This window comes from Chinchilla lanigera, unplaced genomic scaffold (genome assembly GCF_000276665.1).
Source record: "Chinchilla lanigera isolate Chin_1 unplaced genomic scaffold, ChiLan1.0 scaffold00090, whole genome shotgun sequence".
Classification (NCBI taxonomy): domain Eukaryota; kingdom Metazoa; phylum Chordata; class Mammalia; order Rodentia; family Chinchillidae; genus Chinchilla; species Chinchilla lanigera.
In genome coordinates, this window is record NW_004955491.1 from 9,197,406 (window position 1) to 9,220,621 (window position 23,216).

The following is a 23,216-nucleotide window of genomic DNA, read 5'->3' on the forward strand; positions in this document are numbered from 1 at the left end:
ATAAATTACTATTACTTGAAATCCCTACTATGTTGTTTTGAAATTCTGTATCATTGTTTTTATTGTTTTTTCTCTTTAAAATTAAAGAAGAAAGAATATTGAAAGCTGCAAGAGAAAACAGCAACTCATTTATATAGGAAAACCCATCTGGGCAACTGCAGATTTCTCTGCAGAAACTAAAGGCCAAGAGGGCATGTATTTCAAGCTCTGAAAAATAATAACTGTCAACATGGATGACTATATTCAGCAAAGGTATCTTTCAAAATCAAAGGAGAAATAAAGACTTTTCAAGATAAACATAAACTAAAGAAATTCGTGACCACTAAGCCAGCACTGCAGAAGATAAAGTCATCTTACACTAAAAGAATGAAGAACAGATAAGCTACTGAGAATTAGCAAAGAATCAAATATTTTTTAAAAATTCAACCACAAAAAAAACAGGAATGAATTCCTTTCTATAATAATTTTGAACATAAATAATTTTTTTAAGACAGGATCTTGCTTTATAGCCCAGGCTGATACCAAACTAGCAATCCTCCGGTCTCTGTCTCCCAAATGCGGGTATTATAAGATGTGCTATGATACCAAGCTAAATGGTCTAAATTCTTTAAATAAAAGTGACAGACTGACAAACTGGATTTAATGACAAAACCCAACCCTTTGGTGCCTGCAGGAAGCACACTTCACTAACAAAGACATACAGACAGAAAGGATGGAAAACAATATGCTCCACAAGGGGAATCCAAAAGCAAGTGGGATTATATACTCATATCTGACAAAGCAGACTTCAAAATTAGAAGAGACAAAGACTACTACATATTAGTAAATGGAACAATCCATCAAGAAGATACAGCTGTAACCATATATGCACCAAATATCACTGCACCCAGCTTCATAAAACAAACATTTCTCAATATAAAGGGACACATATATCCCAAAATACTAACAGAGGGTAACTTTGATATTCCATTCCAATCAACGAAGACACATTAAGAGTTAAACTACACTATAGATCAACTGTACTTAAAAGATGTCCACATAACAGTCCATCCCCAAAGAAACAAAATACACATTTTTTTCAGCAACTCATGAAACATTCTTCAAAACAGATCGTATTTTAGGTCATAAAGCAAGTCTTAACAAATACCATAAAATAAAATAATTTCTTGCATCCTAACAGACTATGACAGAATGAAACTAAAAATCAATAGAAGGAGAAATTATACAAACACAGGGAGGTCAAATAATTCACTTCTGAACAATCAATCGGTCACTGATGAAATCAAGGGGGAAATTTAAAATTCCTAAATGAAAATGGAAAAACAATATACCAGACTCTCTGATATATATGGCAAAGGCAGTTCTAACAGGGACTATGACTGGCTATGTCAAAAAATCATAGAGTCTGCAAATAAATAACGTAATGACATATCTCAAAGTTTTAGAAAAATGCGAACAATTCAAAACCAAACAAAACAGAAAGAAAGAAATAATAAAGATCAGAGCTGTAATTAATGAAATAGACTAAAAAAACAATAGAAAAAGATCAATGAAACAAAGAGCTGGCTCTTTAAAAGATAAGTAAGACTGATAAACTTAGCCAAACTAACCAAAAGAGAAGACCTAAACTAATACCATTAGGGATGAAAAAAGGGATGCTACAAGAAATGTCACTGAAATACCAAGGATCATTGGGTACTATTTTGAAAACCTATATTCTAATTGGAGAATCTAGAAAAAATGGATACATTTCAAGACAAGATAAAAACACATCAATAAGGTAAAGCAGTAATAAAAAGTATCCCCTGAAGATAAAGCAATAAAATAATATAATTATTAATAATAAATAATAATAAAGTAATAATTAAATAAATAATAAATAAATAATATAAATAAAACAATAAGACAAAGCAGTAATAAAAAGTATCCCAAAAAAGAAAATCCCAGGACCAGATGGATTCACTACTAAGTTTTACCAGATGTTTAAAGAATACCAATGCTCCTCAAACTAGTCCATGAAATATAAAGGAAAGGAATGCTTCCAAACTCATTCTGTAAGATCACCTTCGTACAAAAACGGGACAAAGACACTACTGTTTTAGTCACTTTCCATTCCCTTGGGCAAAAATACCTTGACACTCACAACTTAGAGGAGAAGAGGGTTATTTTGGCTCACAGCTTCAGAAGGTTCAGCCCATGGTCAGCTTGCTCCAAGGCAGAAATGGTATAAAGGAAGGACATGAGAGATGAAAGCTGCTCAACCAACAGCAACCAAGATGCAGACAGAAGGGAAGAGCCACAGATAAAAATAAACCTTTTCACATTATATCCTCAGTGATCCACCTCTTTTAACCAAGCCCCACCTCAGCCATGAACTCATCAATGGATTAACCAATCTGCTGATGAGTACAGCACCCCCCATGATCCAGTCTCCTTCCAAAAGTCCCACCTCTGAACACATAAGACTTCTGGAGGACATTTTAGACCTGAATATCAACTAGTATCAACTAAAATCAAAAACTATAGATCAACATCCTTGATGAACACAGATGCAAAAATGCTTAATAAAATACTTGCAAACCAAGTTCAACAATACATCATGACCAAGTTTGTTTCATTCTAAAGATGCAAGGATGGTTCAACATATGCAAATCAATAAAATTAATACACCACATGAGTAGAATCAAGAATAAAAATAATCACATGATCATCTCAACGGATAAAGAAAAAGCCTTCAACAAACTTCAATATCCCTTAATAAAAGCATCATACCTCAATATAATAAAACCTCTATATGACAAATTCACAGCCAATATAATCCTAAATGGGGAAAAGCTAAAAGCATTTCCTCTAAAATCAGGAATAAGCCATAGATGTCCATTTGCAGCATTTCTGAAGCTGATAAATTCAGCATAGTAGCAGCACACAAAATCAACATTAAAAAGCAATTAACAGCTTTTCTATATACTAAAAATGAACTTTCCAGAAAGAAATCAAAAAAACTATTCAATTCACAATAGCTTCAAAAAAAAAACACCTAGGAATCAGTCTAACCAAGGAGGTAAAAACTATCTACAATAAAAATCACATGACAATGAAGAAAGAAAGTGAAGAAGATATTAGAAGATGGAAAGATCTCCATGTTCATGCATCAGCAGAATTAATATTGTTAAATTGGCCATATTACCTAAAGATTCAGTAAAATTTTCATCAACATTCCAGTGACATTCTTCACAAAATTAGAAACAATTATCCTAAAGCTCATATGGAAATATAAAAGACCAAGACTAGCCAAAGCAATCCTAAGCAACAAGAACAAGACCCAAGGCATCACAACACCTGATTTCAAATACTACTACAAAGCTATAGTAACAAAAACAGTATGGTATTATACAAAAGGGGGCATGTAGATCAATGGAATAGAATAGAAACCAACCTATACAATCAAAGCTATCTTGACAAAGGAGCCAAAAGCATGCACTGCAGAAAAGATAGTCTATTTAACAAATGGTACTGAGCAAACTGGATATCCATATATAGAAGACTGACAATAGACTCCTATCTTTCACCCTGTACAAAAATCAACTCAAACATCTCCAGCCATTAGGGAGATGCAAATCAAAACTACATTGAAACTGGACATGGTGGTGCATGCCGATAATCCCAGCACTCGGAAAGCTGAGGCAGGAGGATGAGTAAGCCGCAGCTACGTAACAAGTTCAAGGTCACCTTGGACTGCACAGTGAGACCCCATTTCAAAAAAAAAAAAAAAGAATAAGAAAAAGAAGAAACCTATATTGAGGTTCTAATTCACCCCAGACAGAATAACTATCATCAAGAATACACTGGTAAGGAGGAAGTAGGAAAGGAACTCTTCAACACTGCTGGTAGGAATATAAATTAGCAGAGCCACTATGGAAATAAGTATGAGGGTTCATCAAAAATGAAACACACAGCTACCATTCGATCTAGCTATACCATTCCTTGGTATACAGAAATTATGTCAACATAATTTGAAAATGAAATTAAAGTCAACATACTGCAGGGACATCTGCATACCCATGTTTATGGCAGCACAATTCACAATAGCAAGATATGGAATCAGCCTAGATGCCCAGCAACAAATAGATAGAGTGGTGTATATATATACACAGTGGAACCCTGCAGAACAAAATCATGTCATTTGCAGAAAAGTAAGTGAAACTCGAAATCATAATCAAAAAAATAGATGGCATAAACATAGAAAGGAAACTATTATTAGACAAGAGGAAAGGAATAAAAAGAAGAGGAAGGACAAAAGGGACAGTAATTTGGGGGTTATGATCAAAATATTTCATATGCCTATACAAAAATACCACATTGAAATCTAGTATTTTATAAAATTAATAGGCAATGATAAAAATATATTTTTAATAAAGCAAAAGGCTAAAGCAGGATTAAGTTCATCTATGTATGTAATCACACATGCAGCCCCTCAAAGTACAAGGCACTCTGCTATGCACTAAGGGGGTGGTACAGACCTGAACCACAAGGAACTCACCTGTTTTGCTATACACTACAATGTGTTAAAGAACCAACAGGAAGTCTATGCAGGAGCGACTTCCTGTTCTACCTGAGGATTCAGGTACAAAGAAAAGACAGACATAAGACTAGGTGCAAGACAAGTGTCATTTATTTGTTTGCAGAGTGAAGTGTGTGGGAAGCTAGGGGCAGACGGCTCACACAGCTAAATGAGAGAAAGGACGATAGTAGGTGGCTCAAATTCCAGCCAGGATGGTGGCTGGGCGAATCCAGAAAATGGTTAAAGGAGTTAGTTTTTGGAAGAACAAATATCTTCATCTCAGGCTGGAGGGAAGGAATAAAAACAGACACTGACATTTTTCTATGAAAGAAAAAGACTATCATCTGGTTCAGAGAAAGACAAGTGAATCGTAAGTCTGGACAGTTTTAAAGTCATTGCTATGCAGAATGTAAAAGCTGCTGACTTAGGAAAAATATAATAAAGTGTCAAAATGTAAGTGCCATTTTAAGTATCCAAAATTTCATAGAGAAACCCAGAAAAAGTGTGTCAGATATGAATGTTTAGTGGTAACTACCTTCTGTATAGAAAATATATTCAAATAGGCTAATTCATAGAATTTAGGAAAATCATTAATTTTTAAATGATAAAAAATTTTAATTCATGAAAAGTACATCTGACCCTCCTCTAGTAACTGTATATTTGGTATAGATTCATCAAATGCGTGACACTTTTGAAGCATAAACCCCTACAGCTATATATTTGTAAATTCCAAGTCCATGAAATATACTTTTTATACATCCTTATTTTTTACCTTTTGGTACTGGGAATCGAACTCAGGACCTTGCACTTTACCAGGGAAGCGCTTGTGCCACTGAGCTATATCCCCAGTGCCACATCCCTATTTTAATGCATGCACTGTCTTAGAGAATCACAAATACAAATGTCAGTAAAACCAAGATCAACTCTGACATGAAATCAGGAAAAAACTCATATACTTGAAAAAAAAAAAAAGGCCCTAGTCATCCAAAGTAAAAAAAAGAAAACAGAAGTTACAGTTTACGAACATTATTTATGAAAGCTCTCTTAAGATATTCATACAACTGGAAGTATATACAAGTAAAAGGTAGTGTTTTCACTTACTTACTTGAAGCACACGGGTATATATACATAGAAACTTGCAAACGCAAAACATCTGAAAGCATTTACTTTACCCTTGTTCCCTTTGGCATTGCTGTTTCATCAACCAATAGGCAAAGAATATTACACACCACCAGAAGGACCGAGATGGACTACAACACAAAAAAGGAAGCAGTCAGCCCTCCCCTCCAGAGACTCCTCTGACAATATACAGATATTATAATGCATGTGTTTCAGAATAAAAGAAAAACAGTCAAGATCAAAACTCTACACACAAAGCTACGTAAGTAGACTGTATATAAAAACTCCAGAATAAATTCCAAGAGATTCTGTACATTATTATCATTTCAAAGCTTGTGACAAGAGACAGTAAAATAGATCCATTTACTAAGTAGTCTCACCAACTGGAGCCCACAACTCCACAGACTTCAAACATAGTAAAATATTACCAGCACTAATTTCCTAATACAATTTTCATAGCCTTCTGAAGACTCTGAAGCACAGTCTCTGCAATACCCTATCTTCCCTAATTTTCAACAGAATAAAAGCCTGAATTTTCTGCTTTCATGCGAAAACAGATCATCTTGAGGACATTTTCTAAGTGCCATTCACTTCCATTTCTTTTTCTGTTAACTTTTTACAAATAAAAGTGTTGATGGATTTTAATCCTGTCGAAAGAAAACTAGTTTACTAGAAGCCATTTAGCTGAGAGAGCTGGTTCACCCAAATGCTAAAGCAGATAAAAATATAATATGGTTTATTTAAGTAGGCAAATAAATTCTTACTGTCTCGATAAGAAGTAGAACCATAACAGCAGGATACACCAAATTTCTTTCCCATGCTGAAGCCTTTTTTCGCCTTTCTAATAGAAGGAAAAACAAAATAAAACAAAAATTTCAGTAATTTCCAAAAGTCCTCTCTAGATTCATAGTTTCATCCCATTATGCTACAAACATTATGCAAATTTTTGGAAAAATAAACTATCTATTTTTCTCCACAAACTGAAAATCAGTTTGCTACATTAACAGTACAATCCTGTGAAGCTTAAATTTCACCTCAGGAAAGACAATTCTGTTTCTAAGGAAATCTATTATTGATATGTGGCTTTCTTTGAAAATAGAGAAGTAACTATTTGATGAGGTATATATAGATATAGATACATATTTGAATGAATAAAGTAACATAAATAAGATCTCTAATCTCATGTCCCAAGGACCTAAAGGCTGAAAGCAAACCTCCACTTGTAGCTACAACAGATTTCCCCATACCATAGCCATAGCCAGCCACATGCTGAGAACAGTGGATGATTCAAGCTTTAAAAGACTGTATCAAGATACCAGAGAGCTACCAACACCAAGAAAATTGAGGGGCTGCTTTCTACAAAATGGTAGAGTTGAGTCCCCCAGTGTGACACTTTTCCCTGCAAGGTATGTTCTAGTATGTAGCTAGCAAGGATCCCAGAGGCTGACAGATCAAGCAGAAACTGGTGGGTCAAAGGCAAGGACACTAAAGAAAAGCTCTCAGCAAACGCAACAGGGCCAGAGAGACAAACTCTGGAGTTTGAGGCTGCAAGGCAGCCAGAATGGGGGATGCAATAATCATAGAGAGAAGGAAAGAGCAAAGCGGTGAGTCAGACACACAGACTCCCTTCCCCATGAGGCCTCCGCAACTGTGGCTGGGAAGAGCAGAAACACAACAGAGATGCTGGGAACCTCTGAAAAGCTCTCTCAGGCTCCAGTTTCTTGGGCAGTAAAAATGAAAGCCTGCTCAAAACAGCCAGGCTTACATTTAGGACCAAGGAAAAACTGTACAGTAAGATTAATGCCAAACTGGAAATGAACCAGCCTGTGTAAAGACCAAAAGCCCAAACGGACTGAGCTGCTATGTCCCCATTCTACCCGCTAGCAAAAGCTAAAGGAACATCACTAACAAAAAGAATATACCCTCTTGTTGCTACAATTTCAAGTTAGCAATGTCCTGCACTCAATCAGGAGGAACCCAAAGAGAGGCCAGACTCCTCCTGAGTCCAGCCCATGAAACGGGAGTCTGAAGAGTCTAAATCAGCCACAGTTTGCAGAGCAAAGTACAGAAAGAGGACTGTGGCTCAGAGAATTATCAGGATTGGCAAAAGTCACCCTGGGGCATTCACAGTAATGACCAGCTCAGCCATGTGAGGAAACAAGCCATGCCTGAAGAAAGAACACACAAAAATAGGAGGGAACAGCACCTGACAATCACAAAGGGCCAAGAACAGTGCTTGCCTCGGCGGTGGGGAAATGGGGGCAATTCCCCCTAGGTGCAGGGCTGCCCCGCTTAACCTAAACAGTCTTCAAGTCCAAGCCAACAACACTGTATTCTTTCCAAGGAAGTGAACTGCACTCCAAAACAATGTGTCTCACTTACAGAAATATAAAACATCAGCATCTAACAAGGAAAAAACTTGCAATGTTACAACTGCCCAGCAGGCAAAGCAGCACAAAATACAACCAACAATAAGGAAGATAATCAATCAAAACTTACCAAGAACTAACACAGTTACTAGAATTACAAGACTAAAACATTCAAGCATTATCATAAAGGTGGAGGCCACAGATTGAATATGCTAATTAGAGGCAGGAAGGTATTCAGCTCAAATAATACTTCTAAGAGATGAAAACTACAGTATCTGAAAAGAAAATACACTAGATGGAATGAAAGAGCCGTGCAAATGATAACACAATGATACTATCCAAAATGAAAGAGAAGGACTTTAAAATAATCATCCCACCATCCTCGAAAGATGGACTCAAGCCACATGTAACTGAAGTCCCTAAAAAAGGGTAGCATAATGGAAAAAGAAAAAATAGCTGCAAATTTAATGGCCAAATATTGTCCAAATTAGATGAGAACTACAAATTTCCAGATCCAAGAGACTTAATGAAGCCAAAGAACAAGAAGCATTCCAATGCATATCATAATCAAGTCACCCAAAACCAATGGTAAGAAAAAAAACCAATGGAAAAGAGGACACTTTAAAAGAAGATAGAAACAAGACACATTAAAAGATGAGAGATTATTTATCAGAAATAAAGCAAGTAAAAAATAGGAGAACATCTCTGAATATACCACCTTTGAAACATCATTCTGTATAAATACAAAATTTAAAATGTGAATAACCTTACTCTCTCCCCAAACAAAAATAGTCTTGATCAATGAACATAAACTTAAGTTTCATAAACTTTTTAATATTTCAGACTATCATAAGGTCTTTAATAACAAATATACACATCAAGAAAAAAAGTACAGTACCTAGTTTTGTCTTAAGAGTCTTTACATTTTCAAGTTCTTGCTCCAACTCCATTATGTTGCATTCTACCGATGAAGACATCCCTATTCAATGCAAAAATATTTAGAATTAAAACAGAATCCCTAACCCTACTTAACAGGTAGTCCTTTAACTAAAAATAAGTAACTTTTACAAATTCAGATTATTGAGAATAAAAAATATGCTGCTGTGATTCATAGAAAACTACATCCACATCTTTATTTAAAACAACATGTTCCTATGGATTAAAAGCTGCATTTTCAAGAAGATTTTTTAAGTTGGTAAAACCTTTACTTGATCTACTACAAAAGCATTACACACTTCCTACAGACAGTGAAGGGGAATCCAGGTCCTCTTCTCCCCATCTCCCTAAAGGGACAACTGTTACCAGTGTGGCTGATACACTCACATCCTTCCTCATGTGCAAATTTAATTCCTGTGACGCCTACACTTCCACTATGCATTTATAGATGGGACCCAATCAGACATGCTAATTGGCCACTTGCTCTCCATGCCAGTGATGCCTTCACACTGCCAGGCCCAACTCCACAACAGCTGAACAACTTTCCATGCTACTGATGTATAGTTTCGCTCCGAAGCACTCCTCTTGTGATTATTCAGGTTTTCCTCAATTTTCTGTCACTTCAAACAATGATGCAGGGGCTGGGGATTTAGCTCAGCGGCAAAAGCGCCTGCCTGGCAAGCGCAAGGTCGTGAGTTCGGTTCCCGGTACCGGAGAAAAACCCAAAAAAAAAAAAAAAAAACAAACAATGATGCAATAAACTTTCTTGTATTTATATCCATTAGTTCCAAAATTCAGGTGAGTGAAAGGGTGTGAGCATTTTTAGTTTCAAGAGATATTTAAAGGTTACATTCCCAAAATATTGCAATTTACTGTAATAATTTAAATTACTACAATATTTAAATCTCTATCCATAGCTTTTGAAATTTTCTTTTAGTATTTTTCAGTATTTTCCCTAGCACCAGATATGGTAACTTCGAAATTTTTTCCAACATAATGAGTGAAAAATGTTTTCTGATAGTTACTTTCTTTTTTTTTGTTTGTTTTTTTTTTGTTTTTTTTTCCCTGTACCAGGAATTGAACTCATGACTTCACACTTGCCAGAGAGGCGCTGTGCCGCTGAGCTAAATCTCCAGCCCCCTGATTGTTACTTTCATATGCATTTGTCTAAATGTAATTATCTTTCATGTTTATCACATAGATTCTTCATATTTATATTTTTGCTTGTTTCTCTAATGGTTTTGTAATAGTACTTCCTTGTTCAGTTTTATCCATTAAAGTCTGAAACAGATAAATTGAAACCCCTGTTATAATTGTGCTTTGATTACATTTCCTTAGTTATTAAAAAAGTTTTTAAAAAACCACTAGGATTCTTATATCTTACTATGAATCAAGTCTTTTATCGTATCATAATGACCCACCTTGTCTCTAATGTTTTACAACTTACATTCTGTTCTGTAGACTTTAAGTTCTACTTTTCATTTTCACTTATCCTGTTTGCTTGTTTACATACACGCTCCTTTCATTTCACTTTCTCTCCTCATCTTTTATCCAACACAACCTATAGCTGAGATTTCACTTGTACCAGGTACAGTCACCAGTTATAAGCAAATGAAACTGACTCTCGAGGTAAAACAGAAAAGGGATTCATGCAATATTAGACCAACAGGAGAGGTTCCAGGAAGAAAAGCAGAGGAAGCCAGAAGGCAGGAACAGTCAGGGCCACCTTTCGCCCTCGGAACTGGGAAGAAGAGGTCCCTACTTGAGTAGTGTCCTTAAATGAGTGGAAATCCTTCTCTAGCTGCTGCTGCTGTTCACATCTGGTTAGGTCAGACAGTCCTTAATACAGTGACAAATCAGTTGGACGGCTCAAATTTCGGTTCCTGGGGACTACAGACCAACACTTCGGAAGAACTGACTATAAGAAGAAAGAAGCCTGATTGGGTCTCTGTAGGTGTAAACAGTAGTCCTTTCTCAAGGGAGAAACTGAAAGAATTCAGCCCAATACAAGAAGTTCAGCAGGACGAGAAAGAGCCTGCAGCAAGGAGACAAATGCAGTCTCACGAAGGGAATTCAGAAGCTCCTTTTCTAAGCCCCCTTGGGGAATCACAAAACCCCAGGCTCAGTCCAGGTTTCTAGCAGTAGGCTTGTTCCTTTTGCATTTTTTTTCCCATCTCCCACTGCAAAAGAAAGAGAAATCCAATATCCTCCCTTTTGGAGAACTTGAGGTCTGAAATGCACAGAAATGTTATATAGTATTTTCAGAGCTCATTAATCATTTTACTTGTTAATATATCATTGATATTTTGAAGAGAGTGGGAGTAAAGATAGTACAGAGATATTCAGGTAATGTGACCCCAAGCTACTAAACTTGGACTACAAATCTAGTTTTAAATTTCTGGCAACCAAAGCAAAAGGAAAAGCAATTGAGTGACAAAATTAATGGGCATTTTCATATAACAAGGAGATTTAGATAAGATGGCATAGCAGTGTAAGATTTTCAAATATCTCTGAATCAAAGTTTAAACAATATAATAGCGTTAGTGATAAGTACATTTTACTTTTTATCTTAATTCTTTATAAATTATAGTGTCTGTAATTATCACTCATTTAATGTCTATATTCCATTAATTAAAAATACAATTCCATACACACTTCATTCTCTGTACTTGTAAAGAAGTATTATGCTAGTAACCAGCTCCAAGCTAGAAAAAATAATACGATGAGTATTCAGAATTTTGAAAGAGAATGGATATCAGAACAGACAATATGCCTGCTGCCAATTTGAAATTAAGTGAAAAGACATAAATGCTTACTTTGTGGGTATGTCTACAAAGCTCAATACAAATGTCTAGACCATTCAACATATGATTTTTCAAAGGAAAATCCTGAAGTGACATTTCTGAAATGCTTTTATTTCAGGTGACCCAACTCTAGCCACACAATGAGTGATTAGTAAATACTGATTGGCATACAGAAATAAAAAACACACTCCTATTGTCCTGAAATAAGCCATACATTTATTACATGAGTAGATTCTGCAGGAATAGTACAATCCTCTCAAACATGGTAAGATATTAAATACCTAAGTGAAAAAGTAAGCTTTTGTGCAACAGAATATTTCCTTATACAAGTAACCAGACAGAAAGAGTAGCTATTTGGGGAAATTATGATATGCGCCAAACAAATACTAAAGTTATACTAAAAAAAAATGAAAATATCATCAAAAACTGGGTTATCATTACTTTACTTTTTAAAAATCTAAAATGTTCAATGTCAGCATTGTCTAGTCAATAAGTCAAATTGGTAGACAAAACCTGTTTGGACAAGTTATAAAAAATAAAAAGGGATTCTCCAACAAAACCACAAAGCAGCTCATTTAAGGTCAATTTAACGGTATTATTCTGTTTTTCTTCCAGCCCCGACATAGGATTTCTCGACCTCAAAGGAAATTGTAAGAGTATCTATTTGCATTCCCCCAGGTGATTGGCAGTTCAACACCAATTAGTTCAAAATTACACTGTTACTAGCATGCAATAAAAACAACACCTTTCATCTTTCTTACACAGGTAAGAATACCTTCAGAGCCAATAACTTTGATCAAATAAGTATTTTTGATCCTGCCCCACCCGTCTCTTTGGATTCAGGAAAACTAATAGCTGAAGGCAAATTTTCCCAGCTTTATTCTTAAGCTGAAAAACTAATGTGGTATTGAAAATATTTCGCTTCCAAGAAAACAATTTCCCAAAGTCCAGCATTTCCTCAATAACTATGCCTTTTCTTAATACAAAAGACAGACACAATACATAAAACAGCCTTCATATGTTAAGGACAGATGCTAATTATTTAATTTAAAATATAAAATGTACTTTTAAAACAAATATATACTACCAATTAGACATGTAAACAATTCAAATAATTTGATGCAATAAAATTATCTTGCTAAACAATTCAGTATCTTAATGCAGTATCCTAAATTTATTCATAATAAATATTATTTGGAAGTAGAGACCTCCTATATAGATTCTTTTTATATTTTATTTTTAAAGTTAGCATATAACCAAAAAAAGTTTGGTTAGAAAATCTTACCTAAATAACTTTTGAAAACACCTACTTGACCAATGTGATCTCTATCCCCAAGAACGGGAGGTCATTCAAGCACTGTTAATTATTTCCAATCACTTAGGCAAACAACTTTGTTATACCAGCGCAAGACTCGTAATAACTCATAGAGTAAATAATCTCTGTCTCCCCAAGCCGATGGACCTTGCTACACACCACAGACCCCAGAAAGCATGCGTAAATTAAAGCCACACCCAAAACCTCTGAAATGTCTACTGTGTGTGAGGTCAATGCTGTTGGTACCTACAAAGGAGACAAAAACTCCTTGTATTTTTATTCCACTCGTGATGCTAATATTTATGTAAACAGTTTCTATTTCTGAAATAGCCACAGAAAAATGAACCCAGCAATGTGAGACTTCTGACATCTAACACAACTGTGAAAACGCAAATGTATTTACATTATTAATGACTGCAAGGGAGAGAGAAAAATTAAACAATCACCTTTAGGAATATTATATAATGCTATGTAAAATTAAAATAATGGCTTGGCTTTTTTCTATTTTGGATATAAGCTTGGTAAACTTTAAATAAGATGTTAATATCATTCTTCAACCTTCAGACTTATACTTGCTACTCTTAGCAACACTACGATTCATGTAGATTATGCTTTAGAAACTAGCTCATGTATATTAAAATCATATTCTTTTAAACAAATTTGAATCATTTTTATAGTACAATTTCTTTAAATGTAACAGAATATGACACTGACTCCCATTCTACTTCGTTATTGCAAAGTGTTCCTCACCTACTCATGTTAGAATAATTTATAGCTCTCACAGTCACCTCAGTTCATCCTGCAACAAATAACTTGCTCAGGCCACATTTTATGGTCAGGAAAGTGACTGAAGGGCCCAACAGGCTGAATAAATTATAACGAGCCATGTGTCACTGTTTTAACCCCTTGTACACAAATGATTTTTGCCAACATCTTATCACTATTAGGCTATCTGACTACAGGGGCCCAAGTCTGAAAACTGTAAGATATTCTTCTTTCAGTGATACATACATACATCATATCCCTAGTACAATCACTGCTAGAACCTAGAGGAATGCAGAGAAAGCCAACATGAGAGCAATACAAAAGAGTATGATAAAATCTGAATACAGCTTCCTTGTAAGTGTGCTACATGAAGAACACCAGGTACCACATTATCATGCTGCCGTGACAGAGGGCACCACCTCCAATAGGATGCACTACCCAGAAGAAGCACCAAGCCTTGACATTTCCATATACGCTGCAATCCCAACTCTGCCATAAGCAGCAAGAGTCAAGGACCAACAGTGGACTGACAGCTGTTGAGAGGTCACCAAGTTCCAGGAAAGGCAGTATAGGAAAGGTCCTATTATTTCAATATCTGAATTTTTCAGGATACGAAGGTATTGAAAACTGGTATTCAACGAAAATGAAAAAAATTACTGTTTCTGTGCTCTTAAGAATACTACAAGCTTCGGGCCGGGTGTGCTGGCACACGCCTGTAATCCCAGCACTTGGGAAGCTGAGGCAGGAGGATCGTTGGGAGTTCAAGGCCAGCCTGGACTACAAAGTGAGCTCAAGACCAGACTGAACTGCATAGCGAGACCCTGTCTCAAAAAAAAAAAAAAAAAAAGAGACTACTACAAGCTTCAATGAGAAAGGCTTTCTAAAATGATTAGAACCAAGCAGGAAAGTAATTGCTACAAAAATGATACTCTCACTTTTTATCATGAAGATGAAAATAGTATCTAACAAAATTGAGCTGAATTATTAAGTTCAAAGGCTACAATATTTTAAAATAAATTACATTAAAAGAACTGTGGAGGTTTTGAACTTAAACAACAAAAAATAATTTCTATTCATTATGGTACTTCTAAAGTTACCCAGTATACCCATAGGCTACACACACGAAAGCTAATTATTTCAATTAATGCTGTTGCATTACTTAAACATTTAAACATGTTAATGATACATGTATCCTCTTAACACTGGGAAAGAATTACAAAAGATTCTCTGCTACAATTAATGTAATGGGACTTTCTGTTGAGTTCTTGTTCAGGGTCTTGGAGAAGAAATGGTTCTTGATTGCTCCTATTTTGTGGCCACAGCAGCAGGGGAAACCACCCCATTTCTGTTCCAGCATGGGCGTCCCTGCTGCCCCTAACCGTGGTATGTCTGCTGTGGCCTTTCTAAACACTTTCAAGAGACTCTGTCACTTAGCTTCTCACCAAACTTCCCCTTACCTCTTCATTGCTACGGTGGAATGACGGCCATCCTGTGTGTTTCATCTACTACCTCACCAGTGGGATACATCTGCTCCCATCCCTGCCATGTGTCAACAGTGTAAACTGATTAAGGGCACAGTAGGGAAGAAAACTGACCCACCCCTGGCCCTGGGGAGCGTCCGTTCCTGTACGGAGAGACAGATGACACCAAGAGTGATGAGTTAGGAAGACAGAGAACAGTGCAGATGCCTCTGGTGGCATGTGATGAAAACCCAGAGTGTCACCCCACAGTGTGGGAAGACTAAGACAGAAGCTTTGAGGTCAGGACCTGGAAAGGAAACAGCACAAACACCCACAGGGAGGAGGTGGTTCTGTCGGGAAACAGCTAGGAGACAGCAGGGGATGGAGTCACAGGTGAGATCTGATTCATAAGACCAAAGTCAGACACATGGAAGAAACAGGAAGCGCCTGTGAAAATTTCACAAGAGATGCCAGCTGCTCACACCAAGGTGGTACAGTGCAGGTGTCTGGGCACGGTCAGATTCGGGAGTTTCCCTAAAGCTACAGCAATAAGTTTAATGAAGGGATCTGTATGGGAACTGAGAGAAAGGGACTGGGACCACTTAGCTGAGAACCTGAGGAATGGATCTCCACCCGCATGGTGAGGTCTTGAGGTGATTTGGCAGGTGATGTTCAAGATGCCTACTGAACAACCAGGTGCAAGTGACTACTGAACAGCTGGGTCCTTAAGCTCAGCACAGGTCACCAACTTACAGATGGGATTTAAAGCCATGAGAGCAGATGAGATAACAAGGGAGTGTGTACAGTCAGACTAGGGCAAAGACGGAGACACAAAACAAGCTGGTGTGAAGCAGCTGTGGACACAGAGGAAACCTAGTAAACAGACAGAGAAGCAATCCATTCAGTTATTAGAAAAAGTTACTCGGATAAGTGTGTGTTAAGTCTCTAAAAGGAACAGGACATGGTGCTGTACTTCTGTCATTCCAGCTATTCTGGGAAGCAGAGACAGGAGGATCATGGGTTTGAAGCTAGCCTGGACAATACAGTGTGACTCCATGTAAAATAATAAAAGGAACAAGAAAGTGTGAGGTGAAAAACAAGTGGAATAAAAAATATTTGAAGGAGGAAAGACAGTGACATGAGGACTATGGAGTCACAGGCCAACCTGACAACGGAAGTCTGTAGAGGAGCAGAAGCAAGCCTGAATAAAGCAGCATGCAGCACAGAGCCGCACCCATGAGCACACACCTCCTGCCAGCTCTCTGCAACCTGGCAGAGAGTGAGGGGGCATAAGGTCGGACAGAACTCACAGCTCTCTGGAAACAGATTTCTGCGTCTGTGGACCAGTCAGTCATGCAGCAGAGTGCAGAATGGTCACAGTGGACTCCCACAGTCAGGGAGCAGGGGAAGAACCAGCCACAGGAACAGAAGAGGTGGCACTTGAGAGGACAGTTGTGGGGAGGTGGGCCAGCTGGAAATCGCTGAACATTTTCTCAGGAAGATGGGAAACAAGGTCAGCAGCTGAGATGAAAATGGTGAAGGTCTGAGGAATGAAACATCATTCAGGAGGATCTAAAGTGAACCTAAGCTATGAGCCAGGTACATCAAGGAAGAGCTGCTGCAGGATGAGAGTGAATGCAGCGAGGCTGGTGGGAAAGGAGCTGTGAGGGCTCGCCGGGGGCCTGATCCATGTGGCCAGGATAAGGCCGAGAGGGAAGAGGACAGTGGGCAGGGAGAGTGAGTTGTGTCTGGAAGAACCCCAGGAAATGAGCACTGCATGGTGAGCAGACCACAGGTGTGAGGAATCACAGGTGGCAACAGGAAGGCGGGTGTCTGAGCAGGAGACATACAAGGACTTGAGTCCCCGCTGAGGGCAAGGCCTGCTGTTGTCACAGGCACACAAAGTAGCAGCTAGACAGAGCAAGGAGCTGCCAGAGTGCTGGAAAGGGCATAAGCAAGGATATGACTCACACAGAACCTAAGCGAGTGGGTCAAGGATGGGGAGTGAGACCACCTGAGAGAAGAAAGAAGGGGACAAGTGCAGGATCTGGTGTGGGAGAGTCCAAGGATTAGAAAGCATCAAGGGAGATAAGAGGGCACCTACCTACCAACGCCCCAGAGGGAAGCAGGCAGGGATGAATGCAGTCTCACGCAAGAGGGTTCTAGGACATGCTAAGCTGCTGTGGGGAGCCAAGTTTCTTTGACCAAGAAGGGAAAGCTGAAAATCTAGCAGAGTTTGTTAGAGGCTAAGGTTCAGTTCTAAATGGCACAAGGAGGAAGCCTGGGAGCCAGAGGAAAGCGGAAAACTGTGTCAGAAAGGGAACACAAGAGACATGGGGGGCCTGGACACCACAGAGGGCATCCAGAGCCTCCCAGCTGAGTGAAGGGACAGGACGCAGGGACACAGGGCTCTCCACACCTCCAGCTGACTAGAGGCAGCCACATGAGCCTCTCAGAACGCAGGGACCGCCATGTGTCCTACTGGGTTCTTACCTTCTTCCCCATCCTGAGACCTCAGTGTCCTGGTTCATCTGCCCTGTGCCTGATGCTTAGAACAGGGGTCACACACACAACAGAGAGGCAACAGCAGACGGAGACAGCACGGCTTCTTTGCAATACTCATCAACATTGCAATGCACATCTTTGTTTCATTTTGTCAACATATTTTATGAAATAATAGTATTAATAGGAAAAAAGACTCTCAACAGCCTTAAACTGAGGGTACCATCAAATGTCAATGAAGAACAAGAGGAAAGTCATAGTTGGCCATCCCACTATGCTGGTATTTTTTAAATGGGGCATGAAAATTCAACTCCCAGAATATAACAACTGCCACAAGCCATACTGCCTTGAAGAAAACAACTGGTGTGATTCCTACAGTAAACCACCTCTTGCCACTGTTCAGGTGCCAAGTTTTTCAGGCAATGTGAAGCTGAGCTGGGGGGAGCTACACACGTGTGCCCACAGCTTCTGTGCCGTGCACCGCATAGTCCGACACATGCAGCGTGCCATTAGCAAAACACCAGCCTGGGTGTTGTGATGAACCAGCAATGTAATGCGTATTTTTTAAAAGCATTTTACTCTCATTCTGCAATTCTTTTGCACGCAAGAGTAAAAAATTAGAACTTCCCATTTGTTTTAGAATTTAAATAATTGTTATGACAACATACATTTGACATAATACTAGATTAAATAAAATCCATGAAAATGGTTTATCCCACTAACCTGTTTCTGTGCTTTCTTTAAAACCAGTAAATCACGAAATATTGTTCTCATCTTGCTCCTCAGCATGTATTGATCAATACACTCTACTGAAGCTTGCAATTCTTAATCCATTAGTCAAAATGTCAATTTTGCTATAGTCATTTATATAATAAATATAAACTGCTTAGCCTATTATTTTCTACCTGAAATCACCCAGAGGCTAATCAACAGGGAACAGCAAGATCATAACAATCATCCCAATTCACCACTGAAGAGGGTCACTGCAGAGACTAAGGACAACCTGCCAACCAGAGCAGCTACAAATGGTGCATGGCTGACCAACATGGCCTAACACCAAACTACACTTAGCGCTCACTAAACTAAAACCTCAAATCCTTTCTGAGCCCAAGCCATCTCCTCTGCACCATTTCTATACTGGCTGGGATTTTTTTTACCTTGGCTTCATTCTGTAATACATTCAGCCCTCTAGCAAGTACTTCTCTTTCAATTTCTTTACAAATAATGAACCACTCTTGAAGAGCCAAAGGACTGAGAGAGGTTCTAAAAGGAACTTCCCTTCCTGTGGAATGGGAAAATGAGAACAGGCTACATTTTGTTTTGATTAGATTTAACTCAAATTATTTAACTCCTAAAGCACGATATTTTCCACTTTCTGATCTGTAAGTCAGAAATAGCACATACCTTAGCCTCATACATAATCCCACAGTACATGAGGCAGCTTGACACCTACTCTTTACAACTCAGACATGCTCATCTAAGTAAGACAAATTAATTTTAATACCTACTATTTTAATAAAATTTTATAAAGCTGATGGTGCTCACTTAAGTTTGTAATTCTGAAATTAAGTAAGCTTAAATGTTGAAGTAGCCTTAATAAAGTTAAGAGATTTAAAGATATATATAGTTCCAGTCTAAAAGTTTATCTATACATGATGTTACCAACAAAACCTTCTAGAATAGATACAAACCGGAATTTTTTTATCTGAGAACAAAACTGTAAATTTTATCAACACTTTTGGATTGATGATTTAAATGTATTATCTGTAATTAAAGAAAGATATATTTCTTCCTACTTCTCAATATCCCATATTTAAAGTAACTTCCAACTTATACCTGCTTTTAAAATTATGATTCTGAAATAGAATAGCCTGATTTTGGTGAGGAATGGTCCCTTTCTACTATTTTTCTTAAAGACTATATGAAAGAGTACAACAACCATTGAGAAAAGTTAATGATTATTCAATAGGTCACTCATGTATAACTATTTATTTTCTTTAGAAGCCACTTTGAAGATACCAAAGTATAGTACAACAACTATTGATAACCTCCTACCTCTTTTGTCTGTAACACATTATTATTTGTCTATTTGTTTTCCTGAGAAACTATCTTGTAGATAACAACATGTAAAACAATATATGAAAGAGTACAGGGTGAAGATCACTGCAAATTAATTTACCTACACTATGTTATTTCTCTTTTAAATTACATCATTACTCTTTTCTTCACTGGAGGCCCAAAACAATTATAAACTTAAAATTAAACAATCTTTGACATGCTAACTTGGTTAGTAGCTGATAACTAACAGTACTGCCCCAAACAAGAGAGTTGCAAAGTGACAGCTGGGCACATTTGGCCCTTCTGTGTCAAAGAAACCTGCTATCCTTTCCCTTGAAGATTTGACAGGCGGGAAATGCAGCACAGGCCTCAGCTCTGTGCCCTTGCACCTGCAAGGTGTCTGCGGAGCTGGTGGTGGAGGTCTGCTGGCCCCCAGTGGCCACTGTCTCAGTGGGAGCTGACCCTGCTGGTCACAGCTCATCCTCAGCAGCTTCTAGGCAAACCCCTTTCACAGGGAAGTTCTTTGTTATCCTTAAGCCTCTGGGAGGTTTAGATTTCTTTCCCCTTCAATTATTTGTCTCTTTTGATTAAAATACTTTTTTTTAATCCTGCTCTAAATATACACATACCATTTAGGCGTCTCTGGAGTGCTTCTTCCTCCAGGGTAATAATATAAATTTGCTCATCCAGGTCTTCAAGAATCTAAATTTAAAGATAAAACTATTCAATAATGTAACATTATAAAGTCTGTGCTTACAAAAATGTTTAGGCTACTTGGTCTATTATTTTAGATAATGTATTCACTGAAATAACTAAGAACCCAACATAAAAATGCTCAAATCAATTTTTCATAAAGTATACTTCCCAGATTTTATATTTAGTATTTTAATATATAACTAAACATCAAAATTTGATTACTTTAAAATCTACATATATTTAAATTAGGAGCTGGGGGGCAGTAGTTGAACCCAGGGCCTTTGCACTGAGCTACATCCCCAGTCCTTTTCTTTTTTTCTTTTTTTTTTTTTTTTTTAAGAGAGTTTAAGTTGCCCAGGCTGGGCTTTGAACTTGTGATCCTCTTGCCTCAACCTCCCAGAGTACTAGATTTACAGGTGTGCAGCATCAGATAAACTGGGTATTTTTTAAGTTTAAAGGATTAAAATACAGAATTCTCCAGATTTCTTGATAGCAAACAAATGTATAAATTTTAAACAGACAAAAAGCTAAAAAAAAAAAAAAAAAAGAAGAAAATACATCTTTATGCCCTGGCCATTATTTTTGAGCTAGAAGGAATAGATCATCTAATCTAGCCCAGTGTTTGTTCTCCCATTTGTACTTACCTACACAATGAGTATCATGTAGTCAATGACACATGACAAGACAAGAAACCTATAAAGTACACCAGTGATGTGCAGAACCTTCATCATTATATACTGGAGGGACTCCATAAATGGAACAGTAAAAACAATTCAGTGTGGACATGACCAATGCAGGACACATGAATGTACAGAAATATCACAGTAACCCCCATTAATGTGCAATTAATATGTATTCAAGGTTATAATTTTAAAAGTAAATAGGTTGAGAACCAAAAAATAATAATAATAAAAATAAAAAACCAAAAAGTCATCCAACAGAATCCTACTGAAATGGTGTGTCTATATATAAATCATTCACTCCCATGCCATTCAACAGCAGAGAAAAAAAATACTTCACTAAAACTCACCAGTTGTATGGGTATTATCTACACTGTCTTCAAAATTGAGAAAACCTAAAATTCATTCAATTCTAGCTTTGTTAATACAGCTAGCTCTCTATGAGTGGACTTTCTCCATCTCTCTCTCTCTTCCCAGCATTGGGAAAAATGTTAAAGAAGCCAAGAACCGATATCAGTGTTTTCTATCATTCAAACATTACCAACTTATTCTCAGCAAAATACATCTGTGTGCCCTTTCAGCTGCCTGATGAGACAGTCTCAAATCATGTGGTCCCTTTTTCAGGATTCAAATTTACACAGTTCATGTGAAATTTATATCAAGCAATACAAAAATTCACAATCTTTCAACAAATATCTGAGGTCCCCTGTGGCCTAGCACTCAACTAATCTCTGGTAGACATACTATCTCTACCCGTGGGAAGCCTAAACCTGAGAGAGAACAAATAGTAAGAATAAATTAATATAAACAAATGCGTAACAACAGAGAATGCTCAGCCCACGAGGGACAAAGGAGAGGAAGGAAAGGGAAAGGCCTCTCCAGGGACAAAACAAGCTGTGTGGGCCAGAGCAGGTGATGGTCCTGGGTCGGGGAGAAAGTGACCCACTGACAGGACTGACTCGACAACAATAAGAGTAGGGGAGCCCTCGACAATGTTCCTACGCGTAAGAAGGCAGGAACCCCATCTTTGTGAGCCATGAAAGAAGTTTCTTGCCATCTATGCTTCTCCTCATTTCTACTGTTTGGATGAGAACTGACCATTTTTATGTCAAATGGACTTTTATCTCACTGTACAAATTATCACATAACAGACACCACCTGAGATGTCACGGGCATGTGTGTTAAGTGCCTGTGACATCACCCCCCTTGCTTTCTATGACTCTGTGAGAAACAGACTGTCATTACCACTTTGTATTCCAAGAAACAGAAGTTTCCCAAAAGGCCTCCTTTTATAACTACTATGGCTAATGGGGGCTTAGATGCAGGTAAGACACAGTCCTGACCTCAAACAGTACCAGAAGAGAGAAGATGAATTAAAAAGTAATTATAGGATTAACATAAATGTCAAAACTGAGCCTTAAAATGTTACAAAACATCAGAGGCAGAAAGATTACTTCCAGTAGAGGACAGGAGAGTCTGGCCTGTGTTCCTGCTGGCTGCAGCACCTCACCCAAGAGCCTGAGTTGCCAAGAGGAGGCAGGCACTGCACGCAGAGGAAGCCAGGTGAGAACACAGACATGGAGAGTGCAGGGCCCCTCAGCAAGAAAGCAACTGTATAGCTCTGGGGCTCACAGAGGAACACAGCAGTGCCCCACAGCCTGGCCTCTGAAGCCAGCCTCAGGGTTCAAACTGGCCCCGTCATATGGCTCTGTGAATCAGGACACACTACACAACCTCCTGAACTAAAGTGAACTCAGACCTCAAATGAGAACAAAACAAAGTTTTGTTTCACAGAGGTTGAGTCCACAGAACCATGGAACCCCACTGGTGCTCAGCACCCCCCGGGTTACCTCCACGGTCTCCTCGTTAGAACTAGATGCTGAGGGGCACGTGGAGAGATGGTCCAGAGTAGAGTAGTAACTGAATGTTAGATCACAAACAGAACCATAAA

General features: G+C 38.0%; 1 protein-coding gene across 1 annotated transcript in view; it reads right to left on the minus strand.

The window, feature by feature from the left end:
• The window catches only part of Lmbr1 (limb development membrane protein 1), a gene marked incomplete at its 5' end in the record, with an annotated part of 46,535 nt that extends 25,944 nt beyond the window's left edge, over positions 1–20,591 (minus strand). The window contains 4 exon segments of the mRNA XM_005404906.2: positions 5,734–5,811; positions 6,445–6,521; positions 8,948–9,028; positions 20,519–20,591. Of these exon segments, the coding sequence (XP_005404963.2) occupies positions 5,734–5,811; positions 6,445–6,521; positions 8,948–9,028; positions 20,519–20,591 (309 nt within the window).
• Positions 20,592–23,216: the final 2,625 nt, after the last annotated feature.